Source organism: Lycorma delicatula, chromosome 1 (assembly GCF_047948215.1).
Source record: "Lycorma delicatula isolate Av1 chromosome 1, ASM4794821v1, whole genome shotgun sequence".
NCBI lineage: Eukaryota > Metazoa > Arthropoda > Insecta > Hemiptera > Fulgoridae > Lycorma > Lycorma delicatula.
In genome coordinates, this window is record NC_134455.1 from 297543246 (window position 1) to 297560848 (window position 17603).

At 28.1% G+C, this 17603-nt stretch overlaps 1 protein-coding gene across 2 annotated transcripts in view; it reads left to right on the forward strand.

Annotated features, from left to right (window-relative positions):
• Nucleotides 1-16907, forward strand: part of LOC142333193 (peripheral plasma membrane protein CASK-like) — a 161269-nt gene extending 144362 nt beyond the window's left edge. The window contains exons 7-10 of one of the 2 annotated variants that reach the window (XM_075380169.1): nucleotides 1110-1220; nucleotides 5654-5761; nucleotides 9248-9423; nucleotides 15684-16907. In XM_075380169.1, coding sequence (XP_075236284.1) covers nucleotides 1110-1220; nucleotides 5654-5761; nucleotides 9248-9423; nucleotides 15684-15863 — 575 coding nt within the window. In that variant the 3' untranslated portion in view covers nucleotides 15864-16907. The remainder of the gene's footprint in view (nucleotides 1-1109; nucleotides 1221-5653; nucleotides 5762-9247; nucleotides 9424-15683) is intronic. The other variant, XM_075380176.1, reaches the window with a different exon arrangement.
• Nucleotides 16908-17603: the final 696 nt, after the last annotated feature.

A 17603-nucleotide genomic window follows, 5' to 3' on the forward strand; every position in this document is an offset into this window, starting at 1 on the left:
TATTATTTTTATGTAGAAATTACCAAAGATATTTAAGTAAAAAATTCTTACTTTTTTAACTTAGTGTTTTTACAAGGAATTACAGCCCCCCTGCCACTTCCTTGGTATTCAATGCCTTCTAAACTCTCCTAGTGTTTCCAATGGGATGTTAGTGTCCACTATGGGAGTCACTGATCTAATTATCTTTACTTAATAGACTTTTCATCAAGTTATTAATGAAATCTTGAAAGGAACTTAGTATCCATACCTTAGCATTCACAGTGGTGGCAGGTTCAGATTTGCATATAATCAGAAATTTTTGCTTTCATTCATTGCTCATATAAAAAATTAAACACCAAATTATTCTTTCACAACATATTTCCTTGATAGAGGTGGAATTTTATTACAACATTGTGTTTTATCTACAATGATAATACATTATTGTAATTTGTTATGTGATGACTAGTGTGTTGTAGATTGCCATTCGATTGTAGTGTTTGTGATTTCAAAGAGTATCTAGATCACTGACCTTGTTTTTTTGCTAATGTGGAAGGAAAGATGGCTTTTTTTGTTACAAGAGCACTCAACACTAGCCAGTATGTAACTCACTTGGTGTAATAATTGGTAGGAAATTCCAAATTGTATTTGTGTTCAACAGTTTTTCTTCCTGTCCTTTTCAGAGTTGAACACTCAGAGAGAGGGAAAGACTAGTCTTACCACAAAAATAGCTGTGCTACATATGCTTGGTATCTTTTTCATTCACTTATCCATTCACTCAGTGTGAACAGCATTCGGAGACCAATTTCCAAATGGCTGGCTAGGTGGGCTGTGTACAATTTTTGGCAATTTTTACTTGGTTGTGGTGGTTTTTTATTACAATTACTGCCAATAGGCATGAAAAAGCTGTGTTTCTACAAGCATAGTAATAATAATATTTAAAAGGATGCAATATACAACATAATAAAGCAAAATAGGATTTATTTAAAACACCTGTGGTTTTATTTTCATAAAATATAAAAAAATTTATATTTGATGATGTATTCCGTTTTTATTGTATTCCTGTAATTCTATTTTTATAAAATTACTTTTATGTTATGAAGATGGTAACATGTGATGTCATTATTTGCCAGCATTTTTAAGAAAAACATTGGTACTTCTGGGTGCACATGGCGTTGGTCGGAGACACATAAAGAATACATTAATAGCCAAACATCCTGATAAATATGCCTATCCTATACCTCGTAAGTACCATTTTAAAATAATTCATAGTGACTAAGTTTGTTTTATTTTACTCAAATTGTCTATTTTGAATTATTTATGAGGTCTGTTCAGAAATAACCAAACTTTATTTTTTGTAATCTTTATTATTAATTTTACAGATTATTGGTCCTTGTCCCCTTCAAAGTGCTCCACTCCTCTACTTATATGCTTTTCCCAGCGATGTTTCCACTTCATGAAGCAGTCCTGGGTAGCTTCATTTGAAATGACCTTTAAAAAGTCAATGAGGAATTTGCTTTAGTGTCATCAATAGTCTCAAAACAGCATCCTTTCATCACTGATTTTAATTTTGGAAATAAGAAATAATCACAAGGAGCTGGGTCTGGCAAATAGGGAGGCTGAGAGTAGATAGTCATCTGATTTTTTATACAAAACTGAGGGTGCGGGCACGTTGTTGTGGTAGAAGAACCATGATTTGTCTCGCCATAACTCTGGTCCCATTTTGTGGATTTTTTCACATTACCATTATAAAACACCTTGATAGTGTATGCATGGTTCACTGTTTCACCTTGAGGCAAGAATTCAAAATGCACAATTTTATTAAAATCTAAAAAAACAGAGAGTATCACTTTGACATTGCATCGAGACTGATGTGCTTTCTTGGGGTGTGGAAATCCTTTGCCAACCCATTAAGATGACTGAACTTTTGTCTCAGTGTCATAGCCACAAAACCAGCTTTCATCTCTCGTTATGATCCTTTGCGTGAATGTTTCATTGTCATTGGCTTGTTCAAGAAGTTGCCGACAAATGTCCACTCGATGTTCTTTCTGCTGTTCAGTCATCAAACAAGGAACAAACTTTTCTGCAACTCAATGCATGTTCAATTTTTCAGTCAAAATGTCATTGCATGATTCAGTTGAGATGCTAACCTTTTCTGCAAGTTCTCTGACAATCAGTCGGCAATTTGCATGCACCAGATCGTTGATTTTCTGAATGTGGGTGTCATGAGTTGAAGTTGAAAGCATTCCTAGTGGAGGGTCATCTTCAATTGACTGATGACCAGTTTTAAATTTTAATAACTATTTGTAACATTATGTGTGGTCCAGACCATCATCTCTGTAAGCTTGTTTCAAAAATTGAAATGTCTCTGTAAAGTTTTTCTCAGTTTAATGCTAAATTTTACGTTGTATCATTGCTCCTCAAAATCGCACATTACAATAATCGTTACTAACAGTTAAACATGTTCCACTCAAATAACAATAACACAAAAACTAAATGAGATATCAACAATCCAAAAACATGTGGTTACAGAGGAGGTTATATGGAACACAATGATGTCAACCGCACATCACTAAATGTCTCCATTGGTGTGTAGTTTAAAATATTTGGTTATTTTCTGAACAAACCTCTTACTGTTCTGAAAATGAATGTTACAACATGTTTAATGAGTAAACGGTAGAATAAATTAGTTGACTTCTATTTTTTAAATATGTGATTTATATTTTTTCTATATTGACATCATTTCTGAGAAGATTTGAATAGAATTCTGCTTTATTTCCATTAGTTTTGGCTTTGAATCTGTTATCTGACTAAATATAATGTTTTTTCATTGGGGTGCTCATAATACCACAACTGCTGATTCTTGCTCTAGCATTCCCATTATTTCATTTCATGTTAATTATTCTATGAACTGCTGACAAAAAATATTTTTTTGTATCCTCATTACTTGATTAATCTGCTGCAACCAACCTTAACCAACTGCAATTTAAAAATATCTAATTCACCACCACTTAGCAAATTTCTAATATTCACATTATGAGTCTAAGAACATAATATGAAGAAAGTTTATTTAACCAAATTATTTACACATTATTAGAAATTTAACAAAATGCCTAAAGATAAACATGTACACTAAATTGCAATGTTATAGAAATTTGATGCTTTTGGAAATCTACTAAAAGAAATAGTCCAGCATTCTTCTCATAACTGGCATGATAACTGCTCTTTATTGGAGCTAACTGGGTTAGTGACCCAGGTACCCTTTGTACCTGCTGAACTATCCAAACACTATGTTTCTTATCTGAGGGTTACACAAAGAGCCAAGTAATTTATTTGATAAAACCAGACCTCCTATTTATACTGTTAATCAATAAATCAATGTTTAAAGAGACTGACCTGTATCATACAAAGCTGGATAGTCTCATACAGAAATACTTTTATTTCAAAATATTTGTCTACTTCCTCTGCAGTACTTGTTAATATTCCATACATGTTCTTCCATTATGCAATGTTTACTTCTCATAACACGGGTATAAGGCAGAATTGTAATTAATAAAAAAGTAATGTTGGTAAAAATTTAAGCTAAAAGTAATCATCAACTTGAATTTGTTCGGAATAAAGGTTACTTAAATACGCAGCCAACACAATGCAGTGATGTGATAAAATGTTAAATACTCCCATTCTTCTCTTTTCCCTGCTATTCTCCAAATTTAAACACATGCACAGACTGTGGTTTTTTGTGAGACAATTTACTACAATAATTATACCTAATTTTAATTATATAATTAGCATACTATAATTATTTTACTCAATTAGCTTACCATAGCTTACCAAGCTTACCATTCACAGCAATGCATAGTTCTACTAATATTATTAATAATTATAATTTTTAATATAATGAATAATTAAGTATCTATTCAACTTTTTTAACTATTGTTAAGAACTTACAAACTTTGCTTATTTTATTTAATTTGAGATATTTTAGAATATTAAGTTATTTTGTTCAGTAATTGTGTTAAAACATAATTGAAAACAAAGTGCCTTAATTCTGTTTTTATGTGTGAAATAAATATAAAAAAAGATAATCACAATTCACAATTTATCCAAAGAATACAGATACTTTTATTTAAGCTTCTTCAGTGGCATATAACAGATATATCCTTAATGAGAACCTTAACTTATTTTCACTTTTGTAATACTTTAATATTATTAATATTATTTTAATATTATACTTTAATATTATACCTAAATATTATTTAGTATTATTTAATATTATTTATATTATTTGACAATTAATAAGAATGATTGCTTCATAGTATTATATGGACTATAATTATTTTGGATATGTCTACTTTTTGTGTGATTATGGTCACTCATACAACTTTCTATTGATATTCAACCACATGAAGTTACTTTTATATATATATTGTGATCATTCAGTTAGGTAAGAAGCTAGTGTAGGTAAAAATTTACCCCTTCTACCAACTGGTATAACTTTCCTATTACTAATTTTTATGATACTAAGAAAAAATATATTTATAAATTAAAAAGGAGAAATGTTTCCAACCTTGTATCTCTTGTTCAAAAAGAGAATTTCATACATCTGCATAAGGCTGAAATTGTTGATTAATGCTTGTAGAACACTATATTGATATTTTATGATCAGATAATTTTATTAATAAATTTTAATTATATTGTTGGAGTGCACCTAAAAAAAAATCAATCTCATCTTGTTTCTTCAAATTGCTATACTGTATAACATAATGTACACAGAGAGTGCTAATTGTATATTTAATAAAATAATACATCATATTCTGTCAGGTAATTTTTTTTAATTCTTGAAACAATGTAAATTATTAACTTTTAGATTGCATTCTATTTCTTTTGAATCTATCAATATAAAATATTGGAAACTTTTTAAAATTCCTAATAAATTCAATGACAATGTGTAAGGCGATTTTAATGTTAACTTTCTAAACTAATATTGTTACGAATAACTATTAACTCAATTCTAGCAAGTTTAAATATTTATTTCTCCCAACAAATTAGAATTATAAGTCAACTGAATAAACAATACTTTTTCACATTTATCAAAAGTTAATTTTTGATCCTTTTGTGCAGATTATGGTCTTTCAATACATAATTGTAAAATTGCAATTGCACCATTTATTGATGAAAATGTGTTTTGTTGCTATTTTTAATAAACCTCTGGACCATTTGAAATCTTCCCACAAAAAAAGTTATTAAGTATAAAATTAAAAGCTTTTCTTTTACAGAAACAATATTACTTTCTTGATGAATTTTTAAATAATAATTAAAGAAAAAACAAAAAAAAGCACAATTTGTCTGCATATCATTCAACATAAACGTGTGATAAAAATTATATTTAATAGCAGCTTCAGTAGCAATAATTTGTGAATTATTTTTAGTAATTTTTTATATTTAATGTATTTAATATAATAGTATTTCATATGTTTATGTTTAAATAACTAATACGAACTTAAAACACATCTATTTTTAATATTTTTATTTGTTTTTATGTTGATAATGTTTCTTATAATGACGTGATCTGTAAATTGTATTATTAGATTCTGATCAGAAAAAAATGTTTTTTTACCTAGAATTATTATTTACTATTGTTTTAATTGTGTTTCATTGTTGTTTTTGAAATTTTCAGATACGACAAGATCTCCAAGAGCTGATGAAGAAAATGGACGGAATTACTATTTCGTTTCACATGATGAAATGATGGCTGATATTGCAGCTAATGAATATTTAGAATATGGTATTTGTTTGGTTTTTAATTTTCTTTTTCATTAATTTTATATAATTTTTACAGTAAATTTCCATTTTTAAATACTGGTTCGGACCTTTTTTAGGCCTTTTTTTATTGTCTTATTAAGTTTTAAATTTATCTTTTGCATATATTACTTCATTGTATTGGGGCACACTTATATGTTACTTGTATCTTATATTACTTGTGTCTGGCTGACTTAATTGTAACATCAGTTTAATTCAGTTTAAAATTAAAAAATTACTTCTTTTTCTTAACTTATGTATTCCAATTCCTTCAGTTTCAGTATTTTTAAAATTTTTCCTCCTAGTTTATTACAGTCAATTGAACCTTGATTCTATAATTACAAATACTCCTCTCTGATAAATTGTTGGTATAATATTATGTTGTGTAAATAGTTAACTGCATCTCAATATAGTTAGTTTTCATAATATACCTAATTTCTTGTTTTTTAGGCCCTTTATAGCAGTGTTTCTCAACCACCAGTCCATGATATAATGCTACTGGTCTCTGAACAAATTGGCTCAAAAAAAAAAATTAAAATTTAAAATTATGAGAAAAAAATGAACATTAAAAAATTTATATAACGGTAATATGAAATTTATAATTATTTAATTATATTCTGTACACATACAATGGCGAATGCTGGTGCATGCTTAATTTACTGAATACATTGTATTCTTTGAACAATTAGCAACAATAAACTATCCCATGACACATGAAGTATAGTAGCAGAAGTTATCAAAACAATATTGCACTAAAGAATACGGCTTTGGTGGTACCTCTGTTTTATGACTTAGCTATGCGCATGTTCAATTTATTGAAAACACTACATCTACAATTACATTATTTGCTTTACACAATCAATTACTAGTGTTATAGTGAAGTGCTTTACTTTTAATTATAGCAAAACCACAAATTTTTTGCATTCTTAACACAAGTAAAAAAAAAGACAAGGAACTTTAGATAAGTTTTTCCACACTGAAAGTTCTACTCTGGGAAATGGAAATATAGAAAAGTTGAGTGAAACAGAAAATGAATGTTCACCAAACAAGGAAAATAAATCTACTTCCAAAAGATGCTTTAGTAATGAATACTTAAAATTTAGTTTTATACTTTGGCTGGATTCTATGGAAGACAATGTATGTCTAATGTGCATTATATCTAAGGAAGTTAAGAAGAATGATACCTGAAACCTTCCAAAATGTTGCAACATTTAAAATCAAGACATCCCAAAATAGAACAGAAACCATTGATATATTTTGAATGACAAAAACAAGAATTTAATCTCCAAAAGAAAAAAATTATAGAAACTTTTAAAATAAATCAGAATTGAAATGTTCATGTTTTGTTGCACTTCATATAGCTAAAACAAAAAAAAATCATTCACAACTTATTTTTAATTTAATTAAACCATTGTTAATTGATGTTTGTAATGAAATGTTTGGACCCTCAGCTGCAGATCAGATTAGATTAATTCCTCTTTCAAATTATATGATTAGTCATCGAATTGAAACTATCTGAAAATATTGAATACCAGTTAATAAAAAGTATTAAAGAATCACCAATGTTTGCTATTCAGATTGACGAATCATGTGATATTTCTAAAAAAAAACTATTTTGCTATGCTACATATGGTACATTGACTACTCTTCTGAAGAAATTAAAGAAGAATTATTATTTTGTAAAGAGTTAGGTTCTCCCATGACAACTTTTGAAATTTTTAATTCATTGAATTCTTGTATTAATAACTATTCCTTAACCTGGAAAAACCTGTATTGATCTGTGTACAGATTTATCCTCCTCTAGTACCATGTTAGTAGTGATTCACTATAAAAAAAATTTCTTTATTTACTGCATCTAATGTAACACAATTCATCAGTAATTTATTATTTGCATAATTCTTTCAATTAGATAACCATTTATAGGAAAGTAAAATAAATGAATAAATTAATCTATACCAATTTTAAACATTGAGGAATTTTTTTTCTTGAAAAGATAAATTAATAAAAAAACAATAAAATAAAAAAATATATAACTAAACTTCTTCCATACTTATGCAACTTGACAGTCTCCTTAATAGAAAAATTTAACGTTAGTATTAAAACTACACATTGTTGGTTAAAGAAAACTCAAATTCACAGGGATAACAGCAACAAAATAAACGTTATTTACAATTAGTTTGTATTATGATGTGTTTGTAGTTCCTATTTTTAAATAAAAGAAGATTTTGCATAAACTTTTTTTGCAGAAGTGAAGGAAGTGTCACCATTCCATTAACTGTTGTTTTGACTCAATATTTGTGTAGGAAATCCAGGTTTCTTGTTCTGTGATGATGTGGTCAAATAGCCCACCCCTTTATATTTCAATGCCTCAAAAAGTTTTGAGCTGAACAATTTTTGGTAACAAAGTTTCTCTGTCATAATGTTACTGAGCACGAAGTGCTCAGTAAAGTACAAAAGAAAAAAATACATAAAGGCTTGAGTTATAACTTACAAAACATGATGGAAAAAGTCTCATAATATAATAAACCTTGTTATTTATGTGTTTTTTCAGGGTTTCAATTTATTCAAATAAACTATTTCAGGATTGTGGCAAATTATCTATAAAACAAACAACCGCATTTTTCATTTATTTTAGTGAAGTTATAATGAAATACATCCTCATTTATAGTTTATATTAAACAAAATAGAGTTTAAATATATTTAAGAACAGAATTTGAAAAATTATTTTTGATAATCAGTTTCATTACAGTGGCTATTTTAAAAGAGATTGATATTTTAGTACTCAGTAAATTTTTATTGAAATTACATAATTCTAATCAATTTACAGGCCATTGTAAAAATAAGCGCTTAAAATAGCTTCATATAAGCGCTTCTGGAATTGAAAATGCTTCTTCACAAAATGATTGGATGTTAGTTAAAAATTTTTCAGTGAGCTAATTAAGGTTGACATATATTATATATATATATATATATATAATATTATTATTTATATACTAACACAACAATACATCTTATTAAGGCCCATTTGGTGTTGGGTAATGAAGCAAATGTTATGCTAAAAGGATAGTAGAATGATTCATATTGCGACTGTAATTGCCGTGGCACCAAGCATCAAGATTTGTTTCATTGCCTGTACTGGCAGTGAAACAAATCAATGAGTAAATCAGTACATGAGTACTGATTTTACTCATGTAATTCACGCATTTTTTTGAACAAAATTTTTTATCTAAAAGTAGATGTGTGATTTATGCAAGGAAACAATTTTACATAGTGAAACTAAAATGTGATAATCAGAGAAAATAATATTTATTTGTCTGAATATTTTCTTTTTGAATATTTAAAAAAAATATTGTTTAAAAATTCATGTGTGTCAATTATGTGATGGCGTGAATTACTTTTTAATTTAAAATGTAATATTTTGTTGTAAATATTATGTTAATCTTTTAATATTTATATTAATTTTTAATGTAAGGAACCCATGAAGATGCCATGTATGGAACCAAACTGGAAACAATCCGTAAAATTCACCAAGATGGTAGGGTTGCTATTTTGGATGTAGAACCGCAAGCTCTGAAGATACTTCGAACTGCAGAATTTGCACCCTATGTAGTCTTTATTGCAGCTCCATTGCTTCAGAACATTGCAGATGTAAGTGAACATAATTTTAATTATCTTTGAATAGTTTTCTTTTTTATTTATTAGTATTTTATATTGACTTCTAACATTATCTTTTTTTACTTTTTTATATTCATAAATTGAATGTAGAACTTATTGTTTTATAAAATGTTTTATGATTGTTTGCTTATTTGAGTTACACTTGAAATATAAATTAATTGTTATCGTAGAATGTCAAGCATTTATTTTCTTAACTAATATATATTATTTGAAATATAAACCACCAAAACAGAGTAATTAGATAAACTTACCATATTAATTTCCAATTATCAATTTTCACCGCATCCCACTCTTTCAGTTGGAATTAAATTCTATAACTACATTAAAACATATGGTTTTAATACTTTCTTACTTTGTTTGAAATTGTTTTCTGTTTTGAAATTTTGAATTTTATTATAAACATATATGTAAATTTTGATATCCAGTACTGGAATGATTTTATTATTTTTTTTCACCTTTAACAGCTGAAGGAAGGTATTGTTAACTTATAAATAAATTAATAAAGTTTATAATTAAATTTCATAGTTTTTACATTGTTCTTTATCAAAGATTCTATAACTATTATGAAGTGATTGCAATTATTTATTGCAGTTATTTATTTAGCTCTTTATCTTCTGAAAACCAACTTTTGATATGACTGTCGATTTTATTATTTACCTCTTCTAATACTGATTGTGGGCAACCCTTTTCTCACTGAACCATCATTTTTGTCTGGAATTATTGAATTAATAGTCAAATTCTGAACTCAAAATAACTATAAAAACTTGTTAGAACACAAATAATAAGATTTTAAACACTTCCTATAGAACTAGCCCAGTGTAACTCAACTGTCTACTATTTTATCAGTTTTTATATTTCTAACTTGTCAATTAAGGTTTTATTGTAAGAAATAATAATAGCTTCTATTTTTCTATCTTTGCCATTTCAACAGTGATTTGTTATGAATAATGGCTTGTAAAAGCATTTATTTTTGTTATAAGAATTACAGTTGAGAACGAAGATTTTCATTTGTAGTCTTTTGGAACAGATTATATTTATTTCGATTTTTATTGCATCTTTGTAAACTGTTGTTAATAGATATCAATTAGAACTGAAAATATACATTCTTCTTTGTGTGTACTATAAATTTTGTGATAACCTTTCTCTGATACAATATTTATAAACAGCTTGCTTGTTGTATCAGATTGCCATTTTATTGAGTTATTTAGTTTAGCTTTTGTAAATTTATAATTACTTTTGTTCAGTTAGAAATAAATAGAGAAGTATTGACACTATTTGTAAACAATCTTAAAAATTCAAAATTTTCAAAGTTATTTAATTTTTGTTGTTAACAGTCTGAAACTTTTCAAAAAATTATACTGTCCTTAAAATATTTTAATAACATGAAAAAAAAATGGAAATGATTGGTTGAATAAAAGTTTTTATTGGTATTATTATTACTGGTCATTATTTTATTATAGTTTTATCATGGGATCCAATTCAGGATAATATAACATAATTATTTTTAAAAAAAAACAAGGAAGTAACTTCATTATTTGAAAAAGCACACATTAAAGGTGTATTGTAATAACTTTATGGATTCAATAAATTATTTTAGTAAGGGCATTTAGTATTATATATACATACAATGATGCAAATTATTCTTAAAAAAATTTTTTTTTTAACCAAGTTAATGTATATATGTTATTACTGACTTAGCTGTGTTGACAAGCAGTCTGTTGTTTAAAATTTACTCATAGAACCATAAACATAGATGGGCTCTTCTGTATGCAATTGGTAACAGCAGAAGTGTCATCTATGCCTCTATTGTATTAATTCATAAAAGATCCTTAAATTTGCTGAATTAGATATATATTATTAGATTCTGTTTAGCAGTATAAGGAAAATTATCTTAGAAGAGGACAGAATTCTATTTAAGTTCACAGATTGTTTAGGTAAAAGTTGTGAACTTTTAATTCAGTCACTGTGCCACCATGTAAATTGTTTTCAGCTGACTTCTACATCAAAAAAAACTTTGTCTTTTTACATTTGAATTCAGACTATTCAGTAAATCTCCATAGCACTTTTTGTTTTTAATCAATGAATTTTGAACTATTCTAGGGGAATGAAGTTTAATTTTTGTTAAAACTATCTTTTTAATTTTTTGTCTCTGTATTATGTTTACTCAGTAAAAGTGTAAATGAAATTAGTTTATATTAAATTCTTGAAGTAAAACTTTGGCATTTCTTTTCTTGTTCCTACTTGAACAACTTTTGAACTTTTGCAGGTAAGTCCAATTTTAATTACTTAGCTTTAGTAATAATAATATTTTCGTATGAAATTCCAAAAAGTAAAACAAAACTTTTATTTGTTGGAATAAATGAATAATATATAAACATTTTAGTAGTTGCAGTTGTAATGAAATACAAGTCAAAAACTTATGGAAAACGGTATATTCACAATAACTTATTACATGTCATGTTAAGGATTTTTTAATGCACTGAAGATGCTTGAAAATGTTTGTACAAAAATTTAACACAGCACTGGTATTATATGATAATCAACAAATATATCTTCTTAGCAATGTTTATACATCTTTATATAATTTATTAAGTATATTGATCAATGTTCTGCAACAAATAGCTACCAACATAAAACACCTGTGAATGCACCAAATTTATAGCAAGCAGTATACAAAGCATATAAATACAATTTACACACACAATAACAAAATGGAATAGGTAAAGAAAAAAATCAAATTTACAGTAAACCAAAGTGGATATTTTTGTAGAGTTTTACCAAAAAATAAATTAAGTGGATTTATAAAAAAACTTCATCAATCCATTCATGAAATATATATTAGTATATGTAATCAGTTATATTATTAACAATATACTATATTAATAAAAATACAAATAAAACAATTAATTTTTACAGTAGTAAAAATTATGGTACATCTTTTAAATCAATAAATAATTTAGCAAAATATTTAAATGTTACTAAAATTACATATTAAATTAGTTTTAAATCCCAATTTTGTTTCATGCTTGAATATTTTAAAGAAGAGGCAATGTAAAAAAATGGCTGTGTAAAAATATATGTACAGTGGACTCTCGCTTAACGAGCATAATTTGTTCCTGAATCTTACTCGTAATATGAAACACTTGTTAAGCTAAAACATGTTTACCATAGGAATCAATGTAAAATAGGATAATGCGTTCTATTCTGAAAAAAAAATACTCAAACAAATATATAATAATGTAATTTATTATTTATAATACATCCTTTTTTACAAAAAAGTCTAAAAACAGTTTTTGCAAAATTTTTCAAAATTTGGTGAAAATTAGACATACAGCATTATATGGTTAAATACATTTGCAGCACCCATAGCTACTGCCTTATTAGGGTGATGCTTCTAAATGTATGGTGCAACAGTTTCACATGCTTTCAGAATCACCCTTATTTCAGTGGAAGATTGTTGATCTGCTGAAGCTGTTTTACCCTCCTCCCCTGATGAAATCTCCTCCACAAATTCTTGCTGTGACACAGAATACAGCTCTATATGCTCTTCGGTGGTCAGCTCCTGGCTATACTCTTCCACTAACTCATTGATGTCATTGGTATCCATCTCTAGCCCCATAATCTTGGCCAGAGACACAATCTCGTTGATTACAGGCTTCACAGGCACCACAGGCACTTAATTAACGCTGTTGGGCCAAAACTTCTTCCATGCAGAAAATAGGGTTCTCTTCATGACCCCATACCATGCCTTGTCTTGAGGCAGGCAATGATGTAAAAATGGTCTTTCCAAAACTCTCTGAGAGTGAGATCGGTTCCTTCAGTTATCTCAAAACAGGCAGTTACTTTTATATGGATTTGAATGCTAGATTGTGGATATCGATGTTGCTCTTTGATGGTTGGGTCTCAATTAACTACATATTTCAGAAATGGTCAACCTGAATCTGAGAAAGAAAAAAAGTTACCTGAAAACAACTCTGGAGGATATGCAGGAGTGTTGTCCATAACAAGACAAAGAGTGGAAAATTCATGTCAAGCAGATATTTTTTTACAAACCAAACACTTCATTAATCCAATCTGGAAAAAGGTAACGTATCACCCAAGCCTTGTTGTTGGACCTCCACATGACATTTAGCCTACTCTTCTGGACTTACTTTTTGGGGGCTTATGGATTATCTGAATGGTAATCGAGCAGCATTTAATTTTCAAATCGCCACTTGCATTTGCACAAAAAAACAGTATGAGATAGTCTTTCATTGGCTTGTGGCCTGGCAATGCCTTCTCTGCTGTAGTATATGTTCTCTTTGGCATCTTTTTCCAGAAGAGACCTGGTCCCATCACAGCTAAAAACCTGTTGCATAACCCCAGAATTCACAAGCTTGCTGCTTCTCCATGCTTCACAATGCTGTGGATGCCAGTTCTTCTCTTGAACTTTTCAAACCACCCATGGCTTGCTTTGAATGCTTCTTCTTCTTTGTCAGTTGACAATCCTGGCATCTTCTTAATGAGGCTGGCAAAAACTAGTTTCACCTTCTCACGAATTAAGTTTTCGTTAATAGTGTTGCCTTGCATTTGCTTCTCATCAATCCATGTGAGAAGCAGTCTTCAACATCATCGAGAATATGTAGCCATTGCGCAGAAATTTTTGTGACACTTTGAAGCATCAATCTCCTTAATCTTATCCTTGTTTTTGAGTATAGTGGAAATTGTTGATTTAGACCGATTGTATGTGCATGCTAGGTCAGCCACTCACACCTCGTTCTCGCTTCTCAATGATTTGGCGTTTGACTTTTACAGTGATTTTTCTTCTCTTACCCCTGTCTTCCTGCAGCACTTTCTTTGGGGACAAATATGCAAGTATGCTTAAACTTTGCACTAAAAAAAAACAATAATGTGTATACAAACTTTCAACACAGACTGCTGACAGCTGAGATACAGGCAGGATGTGACATCATGATATCTCTCTCATCACTCGTTCTTCAAAACATCATTTGTTAAGAGAGTCATTATTTTACATTTTGTTTTGCTCGTTATGCGAATCACTAGTTTTGGGAGGTGCTTGTTAAGCGAGGTTTGACTGTACATGTATTTTGTATGTTGTTGGTAATACAAGGGATTTTTTAGACAGTGACATTCTTGGGTTAAGAAAAAGAAACAATCTTTATATTACCTTGGAGGCTGTTAAACAGGATGGTATTATAGATAATGTTTTCATGAATAGATTCAAGTATCTATTACACTCATTTGCATGCAAGTCCTTCATAGGGAGACTCATTGTTACAGGCAGTTCTTTTTTAATGTGTAAATGACTCAATTATATTAGAAGGTTTATTACATATTTAAATGAAATCAGTAATTTAAGTGACTTTCTTAGGACCTCTTAAGTTATTTTAAGTTACTTCATGATCTGGTATGTCTAAATATATTTTAGATTTATTTGTCATTTTGTGTGTACTTGTATTTTTATGATTTGTTTCTGTAATATATGTTCAATTCAATGATTTCATTTGTTATTCTATGTCAAACAATAGCATAATCACTATTACTTGCTACCTTGAAATATATGAATAATAAGTTAAATATGAATTATTTTTTCATCTGCTCCATATGAACATGATACAAATTTTCATTAGTTGTTTTTGCCTGAATCCTTCCTCTGGAAAATTACCAATCATCATTGAAACTCTTTCAAAAGTTCTATCAACTTATTTTACACATTAGCTCAAAAGTTAAGGAAACTGTGGCTTATACTGGTAGTCAACTTTGAGAGACTGGATATGCTTTCAATTACTTAATTGTAATTTTCAGTTGAATATATTTTTTCACTGTCACTGTTATTAAATTCTGTGACATATTATTCCATTTTTATTTTACTTTTATATTTATGTGATGCATGTTTTGTAATCTTTCCTTAGCTCCCTTAATTTATTTTTTTAATTACGCTTATTGCCTTTCTGAACATCTTACCCAATTTTAAAAGTGTTTACATTCTCTTCTTAATTTGTACTGTAGTAATGTCAAAATAATAAGTTATTATTTAGGTTACTTATATGTTTTTTTCTTTTTTCTTTACAGTTAGATTGCTTAATACTAAGAGTAATTGTTGCTGATTGTTGAATTTCTAACAGCAATAAAATGAATACAAGCTTCAAGCTTTATAAACTACAGTTTTATGTTTTTTAGTTACATTAAATCTATGTTGAAAAGAAATTAATCAGTTTTTGTTTTCTTTTCAGTATGATGGCAGCCTTGAAAGATTAGCTAAAGACTCTGATTTATTGAGACAAGCTTATGGTCATTTTTTTGATCTTACAATAATAAACAATGATATAGAGGAAACAATTACAGCTCTCGAACGAGCAATTGAACGTGTACACACAACACCTCAGTGGATTCCTGTATCATGGGTCTACTGACATCCGCAGTCTTCTAAATAGTGTTCACCACAGTTTACCAACTGTGACAGAGTTTCACCAAATGATATTCGGTAAGACATCTTAAAGATCGTGTGTTCAACAAAGTGCATCAATTGATGGAAGGTGTTATTTTGTGATAGTTAAGTGGTATTATAATGTGCAACACTTTGTGTTGGTTTGTTGTTTTCTCGATTGTTTTCTTATCCGTTAGTAAATAAGAGAAGAGAAAAACGTAACTAATACATGAAAGAATAAGATTGTTTTAGATCCAATTAATAATTTTAAAAAATGTGATTTTATAAAATGACTTTGAAATCTTGCACTCCATTATTATTTTTCTTTTTATTGTTAAATTTTAAATGATAAAAATTTACATTAGCATGTACGAAAATGTCTTGATAGTGATTTTGTGTTAGGATCCTCAGTTTCCGTCACTTTTAATGCTTTTAAGTTTTTGAAATTCTAAGTCTTGTTTTGACCTAATATTACTGATATGACATTGCATTTATCCATAATGCACCTAAATTATTAAATATATATTTTTTGTATCAGCGATACTTGTTTACTTATGAAGTAATCGATGCACAAAATAATTAATATTTCTATTACCTATGTAAGTTACAATTATATTTTTGGATTAATCATTATAAAAAAAAATCTTGTTTTTACATTGTGGTTTTTTCAGTGAAATGAAACCATAAAAATTATTTATTTTAAAATGATTTTGTAGTGGTGTACTTAATTATAATCTAATATTGAAACGTATATATTTATTGTAGGTAATAAAAAAATAATAATTTATATGTTACATAATATTTTTAACTTACTTTTTGTATTATTTTATTAATTAATTTATCGTTGCAATCAAACATTCATACATTTGTGCTATAAGCATATTACATTGTAAACTAGTTTTTAATATGTATCAGAAGACCTATTTAAATGTAACACCATTAGTGAAGTATTTTTTCTTCAGTAAAGATTAATCAATGAACAGCTATTAATTAAACTACTTCAATGTTTACAATATTATGGTCATTTGTTTGAAAATAAATGGCATCTTCCATTACTACATTGTAGTTAAATTCTACTTTGTATTGTTTATTTTTTCCTTAGTTACCTTTGATTCATCGAAACCTTTTTTAATATTATGTTATTCATTAAGTTTTTATTAATTCATCAGCTTTGCACTGTGTATATAAGCATAATTATGTCACATATCAGTGCTGTATTAATTTTTTACTACAAGAAGTAACTGTATGTAATAATCTATTTTTATTTATTTAAGTTAGTAAATAAACTATTTATTTAAAGTTAGCTTTTTGTAATGCTTTATTTAGGAATTATTCTTAATAATTAACTCTTTCACTATTTTCTTGTATTTGGCTTATATGTTTATTTATTTCACACTCTAGCAACTACAGGCCTATGCCCAATTACATCTTGCTATCTGCTGTTTTTTTTCTTTTTATAATGAGAAACACATAGAAAAAGGCATACATGATTGGGATTCAAACCAAAACTCTCTGATTGAAAGGCAAAGATCCTACCATTTTATAATGGAGGTCAGTTATTAATCATGAGTAGAGATTTTGTAGAAAATGTTACTTTTAAAAAAAGTTTTATTTAGAAGCTTCAATTTAAATTTACTATTTACTCATTTTTTACACTCACATTTCAGGTTTTTTAAGTCAGATGATAGTTATCTTTTCTAATCCATAACATCTTAAAGATGATAGA